Source organism: Haemorhous mexicanus, chromosome 2 (genome assembly GCF_027477595.1).
Source record: "Haemorhous mexicanus isolate bHaeMex1 chromosome 2, bHaeMex1.pri, whole genome shotgun sequence".
NCBI classification, from domain to species: Eukaryota; Metazoa; Chordata; class Aves; order Passeriformes; family Fringillidae; genus Haemorhous; species Haemorhous mexicanus.
In genome coordinates this window covers 72,982,005-73,002,671 of record NC_082342.1, presented here as the reverse complement: position 1 = coordinate 73,002,671, position 20,667 = coordinate 72,982,005, and the positions used below count along the sequence as shown (strand labels likewise).

Genomic DNA, 20,667 nt, shown 5'->3' with positions numbered 1-20,667 from the left:
AGATCTACTACTTTACTATTAGAATTTTTATTGAGATAATAGACATTTCCAAGTGATGTACAGAAGACATCTATGATGTCTAATGATATTTAATACCTCATAAAATTAATTATCTAGTAATACCTACTGTGCTAAATACAAGGCAATTTGCAGATTTTAACACATGAGAATGCTCTCCGGGACTTTAAGTAGCTCAGGGAAGTGAGTTTGCTACCAGTCTAAGTTTGTTGTTAGTGAAATCTTTTGGGTTATTTGTAAAAGCAGGAGTGCTGAGATCAAGTTTTTACTTAGTTATCCTCAGTTTTACCTACACAAAGTCTGGCGAGTGACCTGCTTATCCACCATTCCCTGTAGGCCTTGTGAGAGTCCATTTCTGCTTGGTACTGCTTCCTCAGGTGAGAGGCTACCAGAATAGCTCTGCCTACGAGCACCAGACAGAGACTTGGGCTGTGTTTGGCTTTAAATGTTCTCTACTGTCTCTTCTTTAAGAGCCTTTAAAAAGGGGGCAGGAGGGACAATGCACAGTTTCTATATGCAGTACAAGGTGTGCTAACTTGGTCTCTCATCCTTCAACCTTCCTTTCTCACATTTTTCCCTCACCCAATAATGCCCTTCCAAGGCAGTTTAAACTGAGTCTGATCCTAATTATTGCACAGCATCCAAGACATGCCTCTGACTCCCAGCAACTGTAGGCTTGAGACAAAGTCCTTACACACTCTTTTGCGCTGTGGTTATGGTTCAAGTTTTGCCCACTGTGGACACTCCTTCCTTGCTACTTTTTGGCATAAGAGCATCCCCATGTAAATGGACTAAGGCTTCTACGCTTTTTCCTTCCCAGGTTTGAACCAGGGAAAAGCAGCTCTGAGGTAACTGAATATGGAGGTTTGTGGTTATTCCAAGGATTGCCCCTCTGGCTGCTAATCCAGCTCCAGCTCTTCCTGCACCTTGATCCCTTGCAGCAGTCCTCTACTGCTGTGACAAGCCACCTGCTTGTCAGGCCTGGCCTAAAGGGGTGGCCTGGCTGTCCTGCCTTTGTGGCCCAGCATTGAGGTACTGCCTCAGTGTCCCTCAACCCTAGCAGGAAAAGCCATCTTCATTAGCTGAAGGGTGGAGTGGAAAGCACAGCTGGCATAGGAGAAAGCTTGTGTGTGCTTTGACAGCTGTGAATGTGGTGAGAGAGAGCAGGAGTGTGAAACAGGGAGGCAGAACAAATGAAGCTGAGTATTCCTGGTTTTCTCAGCTTTTCTCCTAAGTAGAAAGCATTATCTCCTCCCTAAAGCTCGTACGGGCTGTGTGGGTGCTGGTTTTCAGGGAAGCTAAGACAAGTAGCCCAGCTGCTCCTGGGGCCATCGGGTGCCTGTTCCAAGCCAGCAGAAAGTGCCTGGGGAGCCCAGGGACGGGATGAGAAGAGTCCCTGTCCCTTTCCCGAGTCACTCTCCCCTTGGCAGCATGCCTGGGAAAGCAATACGGACTAGCCCCAGGGCTGGGCGGCTCCGAGGCCACCCGGCTCTCACAGGAAACGGGGTCGGGGGTGCTTTTTATCCTGGCCGCCTTAGAGCTGTCCCCAAATTTTGGGGAGAGAAGTGTTGGCTCTGGCTGCCTGCCAGGAAAGCGGCACGGAGCCCGTATGCCCTGCCCAGAGGGGGTCGTGGGGACGCGCCTGCCCCATCCCTTCCCACCAGGGTCTCGACCTCCACCTGCTCAGCCAGGATTACGCTCTCCAGCTCGGAAAAAAGGCCGGGGGAGGCCGAGATGTCCCGCGTCCGTGAGCAGCGGGCTCGCTCCTTCCCGGTGCTGTCCTCCCCGGGCTCCCCTGCCCCACACAAACCCTCATTGCGGTTTTTTTTCCCACCTTCACTGTTAACAAAACGCGGTGATTAAGACTTGAAACCAACAAAGAGTTTTTCTTCCACCTTAACCTTGCACACAATCCTTTAACAAATTAATTAATCCTAATGAATTAACACTTCATTTATTTAAACGCGCTACAGTTCATGAATTAAATTTTCATGCAGTGATTAAAGGCTGTTAAAATATGCATGATTTCGTTAAAATTTTATAATAAATCAGGGCAATGTGTTACATGACAAGGCAACTACTTCCCAGCCCCTCGGAAGGTGCTTTGATTCGCGCTGGGGGGCGGGGGGAGCCGAGCGCTCCGCTCCCCGTTCGGGCAGCCGAGCGGACCCGGGACGAAGTGACGCGGCTGGCCACCGAGCCCTGTCCCCTCGGAACGCTCTTCGTGCCCCTCGGGGGGCGGAAAGCTGCGTTTTCCGGCTACCTCGCCGAAACGTGGCGTCCGTGCAGCGCGAGGGATCGTGGACACGGGTGAAAGCCAGCAGCGGTTTGCCCACGGAGCGAGGCTGCAAGGGAGCAGGGATGTTTCTGGGATGTTTTGCTGGAAGGGCTTCTCGGTGCGCTTTTTAATTCCTCCGCAACACTTGAAAGAAAGAGCGAGAAACTTTACTACCAGCAGGACCTGCAGTGTTTTCCACCGGACCTCTCCCTAGCTGCTCCGGTCTCCGCCCTTTCCCAAAAGGGGACGTTGTGAACTACCTTGGGACTTAAATCACCATCAAGCGTTTCAATTTTTAATATGACAACATTCTACACTTTGGCTGCAAAAGCAATTATTGCGGCTTGTACATCAGTAATTAGCAGGTCTTTGCTGATGTAAGGAAAGTCCTCATTAGGACAAGGAAATACTTTTTGTGCATTCACCCAAGGGTTAGTTGTGTTTTGTTGTGCGTTTTGGTTTTTTTCTTCTGAAGGTTAATTTTGATCATTTAAAGGGAAAATAGCTTTTACTTTAAATGGGATATTGACTTTCTGTGAACTTCACCAAATAACACATGTACTGTAGGTTTTGTCTCAGTGCTCCCTGTGACACTCAGGGTAGGACAAATAGCGCGACTGCAAAGTGTAAAGCTAACATTTGCTGAAATGAAAATATCCAGAGGGTTTAGCGTGAGCGGTGAGATCCACATTAGCTAATTTTTTAAGTCGGGATATATAGCAAACTATGATCAGACGTTAATAGTTAATATCATAAGCTTTAGTATATTCATCTTTGGGGAATCCTAAAAAGAGAAATCAAATACAATGGGTTACAGTAATTAATTTATAAATCGTTTCACTGTGGGAATAAGGGGTTACTTTATTGCTTTCTCGAGATAGGCAGTTCAGTCAATTAAGGAATTCTGCCTATTTCTTGTATTTAAAGCCGGAGAAAACTACGAGACACAAGTAAATATGTATATATGTGTGCCTCCCTTGCTTCATTGAGCATCTCGGGCCATAAACGCGGGGCTAGAGCATGGTCGTGTCGCCAATGAACTCGCTCCTCAAAGCCTGAGAGTTTATTGCCATCAGTATTCATGAGGCTGGGCGTACCCACGAGGAATAGAAACAACAGAGAACATTAAAATAAAATCTATTACCAGGCCCGCTCTATTCTGAGCCTGGTTCAAGCCGTCTGCCCGGGAATCTGGCAGTGTGGGGGGGGGGAGAGGGGGGCCACCAGGGGCTGGTGACAAGGGGTGCAGACTCTCGGCGGGCCCCGGGGAACCCCCTGGGGCAGCAGCCCCTGCAGTCGGTGCGGCCAAGCAAGCAGCAGGGCAGCGGCTGCGCCGGGACGGGCTGCAGCACCTCAGTAGCGGGAGTTACAGTTAGGCGGCAATTTTTAGTGCCGCTTTAAAAGTTAGCCTCAAGTTAGCGCTTTAGCTCTTGAGAGAAAAGAAAAGAAAAAAAAAAAAAGTACCAAGGACTGAGAAGAAAAGTTTTTCCTCCGGAACTTGATAAGTGACAGACCAAACGGTGCTCCACAAAAACCCCTCTTGTCCTTCTCCCCTCTCCTGAAAAATCAGACAGAGGGAAGACTCGGCTGCAACTCCCTAAGGAGGCATCTGCCTCCGGGGACGCCGCGGGGAGCGGGCGGGGGCCGGCAGCAGCAGCCCGCCTCCTCCCCGGGGTCGGGAGGCTTCGCTCCCCCGCACGCTGTCACCTCCGGCCGCGACCCGGGTTGTTTCAGTGATGGAGCGAGGAGTGCCTGGCAGGGGGTGTGTCTTCAGCCGAGAGGGACTGCTTCCCCCAAGGAGAGTCCAGTAGGATATCGCATATCGCAAGCTGCAAGAGACGGGGCGCCCACCCCCATCCCAGGGTTCAGAAGACACCTCGGAGGTGGGACCCTTAGAACTCCGAAAGGTCCTCAGCCTCCGGCTAGCGCTGGGGGTGGAGGTGGGAGAAAGGCTGAATTCTCTGCCTTTCTGGCCTTAAAAATAAGCCAGTGAACAGAAGAGGTCGTTTTAAAAGTACTGATGGGGGTTGATGCTCCTCCAGCCAAGGAGAAGGTCTCGCCCAGCAGCACCTGCCGTAGCCGTATGTTCCCGTTCCTCTGGTGGCTGTCTGCCCTGGCTGTCTGCATTCCCTGCGTGCCCTCGCTGCCCCGACCCAGCCCCTGCCATCCCAGAAGTTAAAGACCCGGCCGCAGAGGCAAAGCAAGTGCCCGGTGGTATGTAGGCAGGAAGGCAGGTCACCACTTAGCCCGGAAGCCCTCTCCTCTGCCGCCTTTGCCACCCCTTGCACAATTTTCCCTTCTCTCAGCGTTTTCCTTCGGGAAACCTGATGAACTTGGTCTGACAGCATCCTGGAGAATGGGGTTCGCCAGAGGAACACTGATAAGCACCCATGCATCCCAAACGGAACAGCATCCCTCGCATTCCTCCACGGGACGAGGATGTGATCCTGGTAATCCGCCCCCCTGCCCCGCCGAGCTCAGCCCAGGAGCACCGCGGCTCTGGGCTGTATCTCGCCATAGTCGGGAACGGCATCCTGCTCGATTCGGGCCTTGCTCCTGGAGCTGGGCGCTTTTCAGCAGCTTTGGACAAAAACCGTGATGTCTCCCTCTTACTTACTCCCCATCCCTTTCCCAGGAGGTTTTCCTTTACAATGGATGGTAGCTGAGAAATAGCCAGAATAACTCATGGCTTAAAAAAAAAAAAAAAAAGTCAATAAATACACATAAAGTATGATTTGTGGATTCTGATACAATGATTTCGATAAATAAGGAGAGCCCAATCCCAGTTTCAAGTTCACCCCCTTCAGAGATGAAGTTGCATTTCGCTACCCCAGGGGACACAGTAATGGATGGAGACCTGGCTCCCTCTCGCACAAGTAATTGGCAGACGCTCCCTCCTTCCTCCTGGACTGGCTAGGGAGCTAGGGAAAGGCTTATGAAGACAAATGTGTCTTCAGTTGGGGTTGTGGTGTGTGCTGTTGTGTGCGCCTGTGTGTTTTCCTGCGTGACCTTTCGGCTATGTTTATGCGCATAAATAAGAGGCGCTCAGGAGAAACGGAGCAATTCCGATGCACTCCCTGGCTGTCACATCCCTGATCCAAACACCCGGCTGCCTCTCCCCGCTGCCTGCTTGCCTGCAGCCCTGCTGAAACAAGCAAGGCAGCATCTGATCGGTCACCGAGGGACGGCTCCAGTTTGCCCCAAGGGACAGACGGGATTCACCTTGGGCCGTTCGCTAATGATTCGAACTAATCTCACACGCGCAGTAGCAGATTGGCTCCTTCCCTAGTTTTGCCTCCGACTTCATAAAGCAACTACAAGAAAAAAATAGAATCTGCTCTAAAACGGGACAGAAATCCCAAATCACTCATAATACCAACAGGGTCACTCTTTAGCTGTTTGATTCAAAGGCAAGAGTATTCTAAGGATAAACCACAGAAAAGGGAGAGAAAGAAGAGTAAGAAACAGAGAAGGACGGGAGAAAGGGAGAGAGAAATGGAGAGAGAAAGGGAGAAAGAAAGACAGAGAAAAGGAGAAAGAAAGAGAGAGAGAAAGAGAGAGAAAGAAAGAAAGAGAGAGAAAGAGAGAGAGAAAGAGAGAGAGAAAGAGAGAGAGAAAGAGAGAGAAAGAGAGAAAGAAAGAAAAAAGAAAGGAGTTGGTGATTGTTTTTTTGCTTCAGGCCACGCCAGTGCAACTTGGTTTTCCCACGGAGCAGGAGTTGCTGCTGGGCAGCAGGAGGAGATGCAGTCTCACCTCCTCGGCGCTGCCCGTGCAGGGCGCACACGCACACGCACGCCCCGCGTGGGCGCAGCGGCTGTCACCCGCTGCACCTGGCACAGCAATAGGCGCAATAAAACTACACGGGGTGGGGGAAAATTAAATTACAGGGAAAACAAGAGTGGTTCAAACAAATGTCTGCCGCCGCCCGTCTTGTCCAGGAGCCGGTGTACAATTCGCGGCAGGAGCGGGGAGCGGCCGGAGGGCGCCCCTTTCTCTGGCAGAGCTCCGCTGCGCGGAGGGGCAGAGCACCTTTGTGCTCCAGTGCCGAGGGCCGGGCCGGTTCCCTGCGCCGCTCCGGCGGCAGGGAAGGGGCGCCCGGCCCTGCACCCCGCCCATCCCCGCCCCATCGGGGCGCCCCGGGCCGCGCTGGCGGCCGCGCAGCGCGCACGTGTGGCAGCCACAGGTGCCGCAGCCGCCCGGTGCTCGGTGCCGCTCGGTATAAGAGTGGCCCCGCCGCCGCCGCCCCGGTGAGACGGGCGAGGGCTGCGGGAGATGCAACAAGGCGTGGGGAGGCAAGGACCGGGGGCGGCGGGAGGAAAAGGAGGAGGAGGAGGAGGAGGAGGAAAAGAAGGAGGAGGAGGAGGAGGAGGAGGAAGGGGGGGAGACAGCTGATGTCTGTCAAAGCCGGAGCCGCCGCGCTCTCGCGAGAGCCCGCCCGGCGGTAGCCACGGGATGCGGGGCTCAGGTGCGGGCAGAGCGCAGCGCAGCGCGCCCGGCGCCGGGCAGCGGCAGGCAGAGAACTGAGTGAGGGAGGGAGCGAGGGAGACGGCGGGGGCCGGAGGGAGCCTTGTCGCCCGCTCGCCTACCCAGCCCAGCCTCGGCCACCGCGGCAGCGGCGGCGGCGGGGGCAGGGTCCGCTGCGGCACCGCCGCCACCACCGACTCCGCCACTGCCACCCGCCGCTGTCAGCGGCTTCCCCCGGCGGGAGGAGAGAGCCCGGAGAGCACTTTTCCCCCGACTTTAGGAGTGTTTGTGGATTTACATGCCAAGCCTTCAAGATGATGTCCATGAACAGCAAACAGCCTCATTTTGCCATGCATCCCACCCTACCTGAGCACAAATACCCCTCTCTACACTCCAGCTCGGAAGCAATAAGAAGAGCATGTCTACCAACTCCACCGGTAAGGGACAGACAGCTGCAGCTCTCTTCTTTCTTTCTCTCCCCTACAAGCACACACTTTTCTTTCTTTCTTTCTCTCTCTCTCTCTCTGTATACTGCATGTATGTGTATGTGCATTAATAAAAAAACCGCTGCGAGGCACATTTTGACAAGCGGCGCTTAATGTTTTTTTCATGTCTTCCTCTGCAATCATCTGAGCGCCTGTGATCTTTTTTGAAAGCGGTGTTCACACGAGTCTCCGACTTCATCCACTTTCTGTATTAATTTTTATGACTCGGCCTCTGAAAAGGAATGCGTTTTATGTGCTCTTGTGCTTGACACAATTCCCCAGCTGAGAGTTACAGATCCATTTCTTCTCTTCCTTTCTCTTCTCCTTTCGTTCCATTTCTCCCCCCTTTTAATTTATTAATTTATTTGTTCCTTTCATTCCTTCCTTCTCTCCTTTCCCGATTCCCCTTGCTTCCTTACCTTTCTACTCTTTGCTTCTTTTCCTGTTTTGCTCCCTCTTCTTGCTTCCTCCCCCTCCCATCCCCCCATTATTCTACCCCGTCCCTGTTTCCCCTCACTTCCCCGGGCTGTCGCCTACCACTCTTCCCCCCGATCCCGTACTCCTTTACACGCTGATCCTACTGCCACCTTCCCGGCCGTCACCCTAACTTTGCCCACCTCTCTCTCCCCTCCCTCGACTTCCCCCCTCCTTTTCCACGGCCCTCCCGGAACCCCACGCTGTCCCCCGCCCGTCCCCTTCCCCCTCCGCACTTTGCCCCCTCTCTGCCCCCTTGCCCTCCTCTCCTCTCCCCGCACCCCGCTCTGTTTTGTGTCTCCTGCAGCTGCAGAGCAATATCTTCGCCAGCCTCGATGAGACCCTGCTGGCGCGGGCCGAGGCTCTGGCCGCCGTCGACATCGCCGTCTCGCAGGGCAAGAGCCACCCGTTCAAGCCCGACGCCACGTACCACACCATGAACAGCGTGCCCTGCACCTCCACCTCCACCGTGCCCCTGGCTCACCACCACCACCACCACCACCACCATCACCAGGCGCTGGAGCCCGGCGACCTCCTGGACCACATCACCTCCCCCTCCCTTGCGCTCATGCCCGGCGGAGGCGGCGGCGGAGCCGGCGGCGGCGGCGGCCACGACGGGGCGGGCGGCGGCGGCGGCGGGGCCGGAGGCGGCGGGGGCGGCGGCGGCAGCGGCGGGGGCGGCGGCGGCCTCATCTCCACGTCGGCCCACCCACACTCGCACATGCACGGCCTGGGCCACCTTTCGCACCCGGCCGCCATGAACATGCCGTCGGGGCTGCCGCACCCGGGGCTGGTGGCCGCGCACCACGGCGCCGCGGGGCAGGTGGCCTCGGCGGCGGCGGTGGTGGGGGCGGCCGGCCTGGCCTCCATCTGCGACTCGGACACGGACCCGCGGGAGCTGGAGGCCTTCGCCGAGCGCTTCAAGCAGCGCCGCATCAAGCTGGGGGTGACCCAGGCCGACGTGGGTTCGGCGCTGGCCAACCTGAAGATCCCGGGCGTGGGCTCCCTCAGCCAGAGCACCATCTGCCGCTTCGAGTCCCTCACCCTCTCCCACAACAACATGATCGCCCTCAAGCCCATCCTGCAGGCCTGGCTGGAGGAGGCCGAGGGCGCACAACGGGAAAAAATGAACAAGCCCGAGCTCTTCAATGGGGGCGAGAAGAAGCGCAAGCGGACTTCCATCGCCGCCCCGGAGAAGCGCTCGCTGGAGGCGTACTTCGCCGTCCAGCCCCGGCCCTCCTCCGAGAAGATCGCCGCCATCGCCGAGAAATTGGACCTCAAAAAGAACGTGGTGCGGGTTTGGTTTTGCAACCAGAGACAGAAGCAGAAACGGATGAAATTTTCCGCCACCTACTAGGGGCGAGCGGGAGGGGCGGCCCCGGCATCGGGGGCACCGGGGGGTCGGGCCGGGGCCGCGGGGGACGCCCACGCACCGCCACCGTCGCCTGAGACGCCGTGGGAGGCTCCTGGGGACCAAGGGACGATGTAGAAATTAAACGCGAACTACTCGGGGAAAGGGGTGGGGGCGTGCGCGTAGGGGGGTGTGCTATCAATTATTAAAACAAAAAAGACACCGGGACACCAACGAGAAGAAGGAGGAGAGAGGAGGTAAAAACGCTCTAGAAGCCCAGGGGGGTCACTTCTGCGGCCCTCTCCTCTCTCTGCCCCCCAGCCCCCCGAGAGAAAGCGGGAGAAAGAGCAACTTAAAGCGTAAACACACACAGACACACACCAATAAATACCGTGACAGCAACAGCCACAAACCGAGAAACCTAAGTCACAACTTTCCGAAGGAAAACAAAGTCGACCAACAAACCCGGAAGGCGAAACTGTTGGTGATGATGATGCTACGTTTGGTTTGGGTCTCTTTTCATTACATTCTGCTTTTTTTTCTGTACCCTGGCTTAGTAATGAATGAGGACAGTGGTGGTTTGGTGCGGGGGAACTTTTTCTTTAGTTGACTTGGGTTTGGGTTTTTTGTTTGCTTGTTTTGATTTTTCTTGGGTTTTGTTTGTTTTTTTTTCCTGTTGTTTTTTATTTTCCTTCGAACGCGGTTTTGCGCGAGGCTTTGGCTATGGGTCTTGTCTGTGCCGGGGGAACGGTGAGAGCGGGGCAAGGGCCGGCAGCGGGAGAGAGGACCCCCGAGGCTAGGGAGCAGTCCCTTTCCTCTCCGTGTTGCCTCAATAATCCTAGCTAGATCATGAAAAACAAGGGAAAAAAAGTTACTCCACAACCCCTTTGTCTCTCCTCCCTCGCCTGCGTGGTTTGCGTTTCCAGCTGTGTCCAAAGACGGGTCCCTCCCTTTGCAGAGATGCATCTGGAGGCAGATGCCAAACCTGCCAGAGCGGGGATGTTCTCCAAAAGATTATGTTCAGACTCATTAAGGCTCATGGTTAGCTATGTTCTTTCTCCTCCCTCCCACCCCGCTGCTCCCAGCCGTATGCCCCCCGGCAGCCCCACCAAATCTGCTGGATTTAGGTTAAGGTCCTCCCTGGGTTTCCTCCAAGGGCTGGAGGTTATTGCACCCGGTAAGCAAAAGAAATCACCGGTGATGGGTTTGGAATGACATTTGTTTCTGAGGGATGTGCACGTTGGGAACAAACACACGACGAAAAAACCACTTGGGCTTAAAAGTCGTTTATTGTATATCATAAACGTTACGTGGAGGAAGGTTTTTGGAAGGCGTGTGTGGGGTTCAGTTTGCACTATCACAGTCTCCTGGATTGGAAGCGATGATGTTGTTCTGTAATAACCATGCTGGTACTGCTGATAACCGTCAAGGTGTGTTACATGTCTCACGGATTGAAAACAAACAAAATTATCAGGGCTTGTTAGGTAAAAAAAAAGGGTGACGTGCAGAAGCCATCTCTGACTGTCTCTTGCCAAGAGACTGCTGAGGCTTTCGAATAAAAAAAAAAAATTCTGAAAAGAAAATACCATTCCGTTTAAATCAAAACAATCAATAGACTGAAATTGTGCATGACATGACCTGAAAAAAAAATTAAAAAGAAAAAAAAAGAAAAATAGAAAAGGAAAATAAAAGAGGAGGGAAAAGGCATAGAAAGATCCGTGATAAAGTCTCGATATTATTTATTTATTTATCTATTTATTTATCTATTTATTTTATTAATATTATTATTATTATTATTATTATTATTATTTTGTGTATCATTGTTTGCAGCGCAAACATTCTATGCATTTTGAAACTGAGCACTAAATAGACTAGCTTCTGGTAGAATCTTTTGTGGATGGTGTAATTTCACAGTTTAACTGCCTGTTTTCACCGAAAACACAAACGTTCTTGTCACGTTCTTGTATTTAGATTTAAAAGAGGGGAAAAAAAAAAGAAAAAAAAGATAAGAAAGACGATTGTAAATATTTTCTTTAATGCACAAAACAACAACAACAGCAACAACAACAACAAAAGGTTACAAACTGCAACCACGTGTGGATCCTAAAATGTCTCACTGAATAATCTACCTGTCCATGTATGTTTGCTGAGCTTTCTCCTTGGTTGTGTCTTTACTCTATTTAATTTCTATCAGAAATATTTCTGTACGCCAAAATACAACAGGGAGATGTGTCCCAGCATACTTACAAATAAAACAAACATAAAAACAGAATAGTTATTATTATCATTATTGGGTGCATTTAAAAAAAAGAAAAATATTTCCACGGCTGGTAAATTCAAGGTATGGCCGTTAGACGATAAGACTAATTCTACCAAAAAGAAAATAGTGAGAGATGTATTTTTCTGCTAAATCCAGAAATCATTACTTTGAGATAGCTCTTATGTGAAAATCGGTGCTCTGAATAAAATTAACTATATATTAGCTGCGTGTGTTTCTTGAAGTTTATTCTATAACTGCAGAATATAAATCAAAGTAAAATTTTAAGAAGGACTTCTGAAGTATTTCTTTTCAGTGTGCTGGAAAGGATTATGCACCTACAAAATATGTATAAAGAAGAAAAGCTTGGGTGGTTTCAGGTTTATATGTTGTTCTGACTGGCCTAATTGCACTTAATTATGTATCAAGATACTTTATTTTTATTTTGGGTTAATAAATATGAAAATCCTAAACTGATCTCTCCTTATGTTGTGAATGCAATTGTTCATTAGGAACGTATAGGATGCCACCTACTGCTTCAAGTGATCAAAGAACCTCTTTCTATTTTCTGATGACCTGTGACTAGATCAGATGCCAAATGTAAAAAGTTACTTAATAGCTGGGATTTTTTCTTCTGTAGACATATTTTAGCCAAATCTTTTTAATTTTGCCGGTAAATCTGTGAACCAAGACACGTGATGTTCAGAAAAGAATAATACATTCAAAAAAGCTGTGATTTTAAACAACTGTTGATGTTAAAAAATAAGCACTAAAGGTATTTTTAAAAAAAACCCATAGATCTCGTCCACCGGAAATTGACTTGTTTATGTTGTTATTAACTTGAAATGTCATCAGAATTTTTAATAAATGCATTTGTAAAAATATTATTTTATAGAAAAGTATTACCGGATATCATTTTTTTGGAGAGTCAGGAATGAACAAATAAAAATAATTACAAATGCTGGGTTTTCTTTTTCATCTGCCCCAAATGATGGAAATGTTGAAAGTGATACCGCATTTGTATCATTCAGTAATGACCGATGTATGTATTGAAAAGTTGAGGAGCTTGTTTTGTAATAAGTACAATCCTTATCGACTACAAAGAAAAAAAAAGGTATGTTAATAAAAGAGATGGTGAAAATAAAAGCTTTGCAGAGTTTCCTATTTTTCATGGTAGGAAACTGTGCAAAACCAAAAACGTCCCACTTTCTGTCGGATGAATCTGAATGGTTCATAAAGCCACAAAATTCTCCTGAGGCTTTTTTAACAAATGCCTCGAAAGAAAGAAAGAAAGAAAGGAAGAAAGAAAGAAAGGAAGAAAGAAAGGAAGGAAGGAGTTAGTTTATAAGATTTAACCTAAGTACTATTAAAACTTTTGCATCCGAGGAAAAAAGTAAGATAAAAGACCAAGAGGCATTTATTCCCCAGCAGTGCGCAGCTTCTCGCATAGAGAAGAGCCATTTGTGGCCAGAAAGATACAGAAATCCCCCCCACTGCCCATGTGCCAGGGGCCGAGGCCGCTGCCGGGTGGCGGCTCTGACGACTCCTGCACTCCAGCCTGTGCCCCTTGCCGAAGAGCGTTTCGCTGCTGTCATTCCTTGAACGGCCTTTTTCTCCACAGCCGAGGTATCTCGCCGCTCTCCTAGCGTTTCCTAGTGTGATTTTCCAGTCCTAAGTCTGCTAGACGCGGTTTGGCTCCCGGAATTTCTGCCTAACACTTGCTCTCCGCTTGCTTTCAACTTAGATTAGGCCATCATAAGTGAGTAACAGACACCCACTGCCACGGTCGTATTGATTTTTACTCTCCTGTGATATTAAGACTAATTCGGTCCTGGTTCAACAAGTAAAAAGGCTTCCCAGAAGGAGAATGAAGTGTCCTACAGCACTGACTTTATGGTTTATGTGCCTCCCTCCCCGCCTCCCTGTGTTACCCCTTTCCTCCGAAGAGAAATAGATTTGTCGAAAGATAATTATTTTAACTCTGACGGACTCGAGCGCATAAAGCTTGATAGCGCCGGTGGTGCCCTGTGTTATTCTGGCATTTCCCAAACGATTTTAAATCCCTCCAGTTATTTATATCTCACTTTTCAGCTGGTGCTCTTTTTTTTTTTTTTTTTTTTCTTTTAAAGCTTTATTATATTTACCTGCTGATTCCAAAGCGGAGGCAAGCCTAATTGATTTTTAAAAGATCAGCAGCAGAATTCTAACCCGCTTGGGAACCTGTTTCCACCTGCCAGACGAGGGTCTGATTATGGGTAATTATGTTATTTAAGAGTTGATAAAATAGCGGGGCCCGGCGCTGCCCGGGCCCCTTCCCCAGCCGGGGCGCGGAGGGGACCCGCGCGGGGAGAGCCGGGCGCGGCGGGGCCGCCGCCATCACGTGCGCCGCTGCAAACACAATTACAGGGCCGCCGTTAATAATTCATGGGCTGAGATTTAGAAAATTAATAAAATGAATTATAACAAGAGGCTAATTAAAAACTTTAGTAATTGTTGTCAAGACAGCTTGATGGGAGGCGTGCTGCACGACACTCACCGTCCCCCCGTCGTCCCCCCCCCCCCCCGCGCCTTCCCTTCCTTCCCCCTTCCGCTTTTTGAGAAGCTTTTTCTTTTTCCTCCTTTGCGACCCCTTCGCACCTGAAGGAGGCTCGGTTTGGGAGAAAAGCAGTGAATGAATATATAGGTCAACTGAATATATAGGTCCCAGAGATGAGACCGAGGTGGTAAAACTGCAAGCAAGTCTCTTCGCATCGTAGCAAGATAGATAGGCAGGCGGCGGGTGGATGGGTGCGTGGATGGTGGATGGATGAATGAAACCCAGGGCTAAAAAGTTAATTTAAAATAAGATGTCACATATAAATCTTTGAAGAAGCAGTCGTGGCAGAAAGAGCGCCTGCACCGGAGGGCCCCAGCCCCGCCGGCTGGCGGATGGGCAGCGCTGGGGGCAGGCGGTGCCGGGCAGGGCGGGCAGCGCCCGCGGGCACAGGAGCTCACTTTCCGCCTTCTCTTCCGCACCAGCGAGGGCAGCGGCAGGCGGTGCGGGGCCCCTACCGCGCCTCCTGCTCCGCTGGGGGCGGAGGCGCCGCGGGATGCTCGCCCTCCCCCACCGAGAGCCTTTCCGCCTGCTGGTTTGAGATGCAACTTTGAGGCGGACTCAGCGCGGCGCTCCCGCGGGCAGAGGGGGCCTGGGAGCCCGGTCCCTGCACGGGTGCGGGTTTATGGCCCTGTCGCCAGCCAAGCCCTGCTCGGGAGCTCGCCGTGCCTGGTCGTCCAGGGACAGCTGCACATACAAAATCTGCTTCCCAAATTGCAGTCACAGCCCCTCTGGGAAAGCAGACGTCCTCCTTTGAACTGCTTTTTAACTCCTTCAGCCTGCTTACCTAGGTGCACCAAAGCATCTCTAACTCTGGGGGAAAAGTGGTTAAAGACTTCTTTTTGTTTTAATATAAAATTAAAATTTATCAGGCAGTAGGGGGGTAGGGAAAATTACTTTTAAAAAATGATGTCTGAAGACGTTAATCACTCTAAATGCTGTACTTAAAGTATTTAAAAGGTTTTATATAAAAATTAATAATTTTTTTAAAAGACACTCGGCCCTGATACGTTGAAGATAAATTGTAACTTCTCACTGATTTCCACAAGCGAGCCATAAAAGACTCCGAAGTGCCTCGTTGGGTGAGGATGCCGAGCGAGCCTGCCGTTCGCACGGCTGCAGCACGGGGCAGGTCCCGGTGCGGGGACAAACCGCCCCGAGCCCGGGTCCAGCAGCGGGAGCAGACCGGCGGCTCATGCTGCAAACACAGACATGGGAGAGGGCTTTTCATCCCTTGCCCGGGTGGAAGAAAGAAATTTAAAATTGTGAGGCAGAGCTAAAAGATGTAAAGATGTAAGATCTGTGTGTATGCTTTTGGTTTGATTTTTTCTTTCTTTTTTTTTTTTTTTTTTTTGTTGTTGTTGTTGTTGCTTGCTTACTTTATTTTAAAAAGGATGTTCCTTGACAAGAAGATCGCATGTCAACATGAACACATCTTTTTAGGGGCTGCGCGGAAAAGAGACGAGGCGCCAATATACATAACTTAACCCTTGATTGTGGTCATTATATAAACCGAATTACTAACAAAAGTTTGTTTGGTAACTAATTATAGCTCACTAAATCTCTGCCTCTCTTCACTTCCGCATAATGTATACAAACTTTTGTACACGCGGATCAGAATAAAACAAAGTGTTGACAGCATCCAGCAGTGGAAATTCACTTACACAAGACTTTTTTTTCACTGAAGTGTTGACAATAAACATTTAATGAAGGCAGAGACTTGGATGTCTCCAGACAGTGTCAGAATACTTTAAACAGACCATTAGCATGGCTTCTTCTACTTCAAACAGAGCACACTATACCATAACATTATAAAAATACAAAGTATGAAACAAATAATCTGTTTATACAGATATTTTAAGCTGTTTTCACCAGCTCTGACATCCCCCGTATTTAGTAACAGAAACTTACTCATTTCAGATTACTCGCGCTTAAAAAATGTTAAATACAGTTAATGCAATATTAATCGCCCTTTGGTGATATAAAATGCAATATTTTCAGGCAGCTATTGAGCTTTTCTAGAGGAAGAGCTGATGAAAACAGTCACAGCTGAATAGTGGAGAGAAAAAAGCTCTGTATTTATTGCTTTTGTTTGGCTTTTGGCTACAGAGACAGGAACATTCTAATGGGGTAAGGACATTTATTTTATCTGCAATCTATTGCTGCTAGAGCAGGAGTGGCAGATGGGGTTTGGTGTTATATTCACAGAGTAATTTAGAGCAAATCCTAATAACTAATAATGATTTATGTTAATTTCAATCACTTATGTGACTTTATTAAAGCACTGCTGTAAGAGGGATAGAAGGGGAGGGGGGGAGAGTAGATACTGGAGGGAGACAAGCTGTGTCTGTCTGAAACCGAACCGCGTGCTTGAAAGGTTACTGCGGTGGGCTCCAGCGAAATTTCTGACTCGAGCAAGCAGGTTTTGCTTTTGAGACTCTCTATCGCTGGCGCTAATTTCTTTTAGAAAAAACCCCGTGTAGAAACCCCGGCCACCGACGAGAGGCAAAGCAGAATAGAGAGGGAGCAAGACAAGAAGAGAGCGTTCGAGGGAGACTCGTGTTATGCAAAATGTATTGATTGTGAGGAATCTGCGATGCTGATATGCTGGTCTCCCGAAAGAATAGAGGGGCTACTGGCGAAATAGCTAAGAAAGCTCCAAATGCACATACAGGATACGAAACTTTTATTCCTGGCTGCTTCAGTGTGGTGGAGATCTACAGTTCTCTACTCGCGTTGCATGGCTTTACTCCTCACCAAAAACCTCTAGGAGGCTTTATCCCACGGGATTTTGTATTCTTATTAGGGAATAAGAAAATAATCATAATAAAAAAGCAGCTACGGCAATGACCCTTTCGTATTTCCCCCCCTAATCTTCAATTTCATTAGCAACTGCTAACATTGAAATGTGCGCACACATAAACACAGAGGCACACGTCGCCGTGTGTGCATTGACAGAGGAGGTATTGGTGAAAGCCAGGAAATCTCAGAACAGCTAGCGCTGCTCTGCATAGGGTCGGTTTGATGTAAGAGAGAGGAGTACTTACAGGATTTTGAAAGGGGGGGTGCTCTTCGCTTCTGGCAATTTACTTTCCCAGGTACCTTTATGCGCTTTTCTGCCTTAAGGCATGCAGTCTGAAAGTAAAACAACATCAAAGCTCCTTATTAACACTATTTTACTGAAATCAGAAGATGAAGCTACCTGAAACGTTTAATCTGGTGTTAGCATTTATTTCCCAACTAAACAGCCAGAACAAAGTTAAAAAGAGTCGGGGGGCAGCTATCTACAAGGCAAAGTGCAGGGGGTGATGTATGTTTCTGTCAGAACCCTTGAAATGCATCAAATAAACCTCAGGCTTTGCTGCATTCTAAGCCACTTTTTGCCTAATATAATTCCTCCTTCTAAACACCATGGCTGGGTACAACCTGTCTCCCACGCCGCCAGGTGCATTAGGTGCGAGTTCCCTAACTTTTGGATCATTGGCAGGAAAGTCTTTTCTGCTCAGCAAGATGGCACTGCATTGCATATGCCACCGGATTCCACAGAAGGCAATTTTTGTGTACTCTGTGCTAAAGGACTTATATACATAGCAACACCTTTTTTTTTAATCTAGAATTTAAAAAAAAAAAAAAAGAAAGAAAAAAAAGAAAGAAAAAAAAAGAGGGAGGGAGAGAAATCCTTAGATTATGTACAAGGAATAATGCCGATGTTGCTTTCCTCCTCTTCGTTTGAAAGCGGCGCAGGACTTTCAAATCCGCCTGGGCGTGCACGCCTGCTTTTTGAACTCCAGCACGGCGGAGACGCCGCGGGCGGGCTGCGCGCAGGCGGAGCGCGCAGGCGGAGCGGGGGCTGCGCGCAGGCGGAGCGGCGGGCGGAGCGCAGCGCAGTGGAGCTTCAGCACCACGGAGAGCTCCGGCGGGCCGCGGCGGGCGGCGCGGGGAGAGGGGAGGCTGTCTGTCTGCCTGACTCTCCCTCTGTCCGTCTGCGGCTGCACAGAAGCCTGTAATATGTTAATAGCCGTAGGGTATGCCCGAGGTGCCATCTCAAGCTGCTTCGCACACCATATGTCAGGCCGTTAGCCACATGGATCTATTAATCAAAGGGGGAGAGAGAAGAGGGGAGAGGCAGGGAGGGGGGGAAGGGAGCTTTTCATACCCCACTCTGTGTTGCTGTACACTTTCTCCTTTCATTTCTCCCAGATATAAAAACCCGGAGTACCTCGAATAGGCAGCTGTAATTCTCTTTTGATCTGCTCTTTTATAGCCTCGGTGTAAGCAGCTCGGGTTAGTGGATAGCGATATTTGAGGGAGGAAGGGGGAATGCATCGCGTTTCCCCCTGCAAAGGATTTGGTTTTAAAGTGCTGCTCAACTTCTGTGACAAAGGGGGTCTCTGTCCACCCCTCCAGCCATCTCCTTGCGGAGGGTGTGTCTGAGGAGAAGACTTTTTCTAGCGAATCAAGCACCGTCTCCCCCGCAGGCAGCCAGAGCTCTGGCCATCCTCACCGCTTTTATATCTGCCCTATTGCCTATTGCCTCACATCATTTCTTCAAGGAAGGTTTGTCCCACGTGAGATCCACGAAAGGATTGGATCCACAAATTTACCGGGAGAAGGAGAAGAAGCAGTCTGTATAGGAGAGTGCTGCAAAAGCTTTTGTGTATGTGAATTTTTCATGCAGCCCTCAATGCCCCCACAAAAATATTCTGCTTTTCAGGCTCAGCGCCTGAGAAGATGCACGGGCTCTCAGGTCTGGTTTCTACTTTTGTTTGGAGGACAGGGTTTTGGGGGGACTTTGTCTTCAGGGTTAGAATGAACATGCTTGCACGGGCTCCTCCTGGACCTCGTTTGCCAGTCCGTAGGTGACACGTTGGGGAACAGCCCCTGCAATTGACACTTCCGACCTAATTCCGAGGTCACCGGATTTTTTTTTTTTTTTTCCTTACACTGTGACAGAGAGGGAGCATGAAAGAGACTGACCTTTCGTTCAGATACCTGCTGCATAAAGTTTTGGATTTCTAGATGATTATAAAAGCAGCAGCTCAGGAAAACGGCTCAGGAAAGTTAGTGAATGGTGAAGGAGGGGAGGGCAGGATCATTTCAGTGTGCGGCAGGGACCGTGCGGGTGGAATGGGGCAGGTTCCCTACCCCTGATCTCCAAGTCAAGTGACACGCATATGTGCGATGCAAATGATGGGACCAACACCTGAAGAAGAGGAAAGGATGCAGGCTACAGATAACAAAAGGATAAGCTTTGTTGTTTTCAAGGTTTTTATAAAAAGCACGAGATCCCCCAGCTGGTTGAAATTCCCTGTGTTGGTACTGAGCATCAGAGAGAGGCAAGTAAGAGGGAAGAGGTGCTTGAGACGATTTGTGCAATTGCAGACACAGCAAAGTAATCCTATTGATATGTATTATAAGGTACAGTGCATAGGTTATGTTGAAGCCAGTCTTTAAGACTTTCGACTTATTTTCTAACATTTTTCCTCTTTCTGTGGCTGAAAAAATAATGAGTGCATCTATGCTTAGATCTTAAGCTGGTACCCATCTTGCAGAACCTTTGCTTTAATACAGATTGCATTAAACCTGCAAAAATATGAGTGCCTCTCAAAGAAGTACTTCACATAAAGACAGAGGGAAATGCATGGGCTGAGCGTAAGTTAATTCTGCATTTCCACCTAGCAAAGAGTCTCTTATTACCTTTAAATTTTGGTGCACACACCACCCATCATTTTCTTCCTCTATTTAAAAGGTAACCCATATATCTGTCGTTTTAGGTTTCCAAAGACTCGTAACTTAATTCCTTCAGGCTATTCATCAGCACAGTAATTAAACTAGCAAATGGATGTAAATAAAGTGAAATTGGTTTCATGACAGATGAGCCAAAGAGGCCTCTGACATGAAACAAGCCAGGACAATAATTATTTCTGCACCGGGCTATATGAGGAACTCCATCTAGATTTATTAGGTGCTGCAAGTTATTTGCTGGGAGAAGGCAAGACGGGAGGACTCACTTTAATTTGACGGGATTTTTTTTCCTTTTTGCATCCTAAGTAGGTTAGAGAGATAAAAATCTGGAATTAACTTTAGCAATGCTCTGAGATGCCTCAACCCGCAGTAAAAACACGGCAGGGAAAATAGGTAGTACAGGAAAGGCTTATTAAACAATTTCTTCCCAAACGCTTAATAAGAGAAAATGTACTTTAAACCACTCCTCTCGATCCATCCCCTGTTAAAAAAAAAAAAAAAAAATCAAAAAACAAAACAATCCAGACCACCGTGACAGCCTGGGTGTGCTTCTCTTTTCTACAAATATGCATATGAAACAGCAGAGGCAGTAGAAAGAAGGCAGATTTGGAGAGCTTGGGAATTCTGAAGAGCTTCTCTTAAAAAATAAATAAATTATAATCTCGGCTAAATGGTGTCTGTTAAGATCATCCCGCTCCCTCTTCTCTGCCAAGGAAAAGTTTATTGCTGCGGAGGAGAGAAGAGAAAAGGGCTGTGAAAGAGAGGGTATGGATTCTGCAAGGCTCAACTGTAATTGGAGCCATCAGGTCCAGCTTGGAGTGGAAGTAATATACAGAATAAATAAAAAAAGGGCTCTCACAGCAGGTGCAGATTAGTCCCTTTTCCCCTGAAAAGATTAGAAACTGACTGCTTTATGCTTAAACGTACTCTCAATTATTTAAGCGCCCCTTCGTGATTAGCAAGTAAAAGTAACGCTCCAAAGCGCTGAAGAAATGAAGCAAG

The 20,667-nt window shown here is 49.0% G+C and overlaps 1 protein-coding gene across 3 annotated transcripts; it reads left to right on the top strand.

Annotated features, from left to right (window-relative positions):
- The first annotated feature begins 6,861 nt into the window (after positions 1 to 6,861).
- POU4F1 (POU class 4 homeobox 1) lies at positions 6,862 to 9,076 on the top strand. Of its 3 annotated transcripts, none has more exons than XM_059840378.1 (3): positions 6,862 to 7,197; positions 8,027 to 8,288; positions 8,382 to 9,076. In XM_059840378.1, exons 1-3 carry the CDS (start codon positions 7,075 to 7,077, stop codon positions 9,074 to 9,076), a joined length of 1,080 nt encoding a protein of 359 aa, XP_059696361.1. In that variant the 5' UTR covers positions 6,862 to 7,074. The 3 variants fall into 3 exon arrangements, with proteins under 3 accessions (XP_059696361.1, XP_059696362.1, XP_059696360.1); XM_059840379.1 differs by having other exon boundaries at positions 8,027 to 8,289; positions 8,389 to 9,076; XM_059840377.1 differs by having other exon boundaries at positions 8,027 to 9,076.
- Positions 9,077 to 20,667: the final 11,591 nt, after the last annotated feature.

What these genes read in the sequence shown, in the direction of transcription:
- POU4F1 (XM_059840377.1), top strand. Translation starts at nt 7,075, where the DNA reads ATGATGTCCATGAACAGCAAACAGCCTCATTTTGCCATGCATCCCACC. An exon ending in CATGTCTACCAACTCCACCG is followed by an intron (nt 7,198 to 8,026) that starts GTAAGGGACAGA and finishes TGTCTCCTGCAG; the next exon opens with CTGCAGAGCAATATCTTCGC.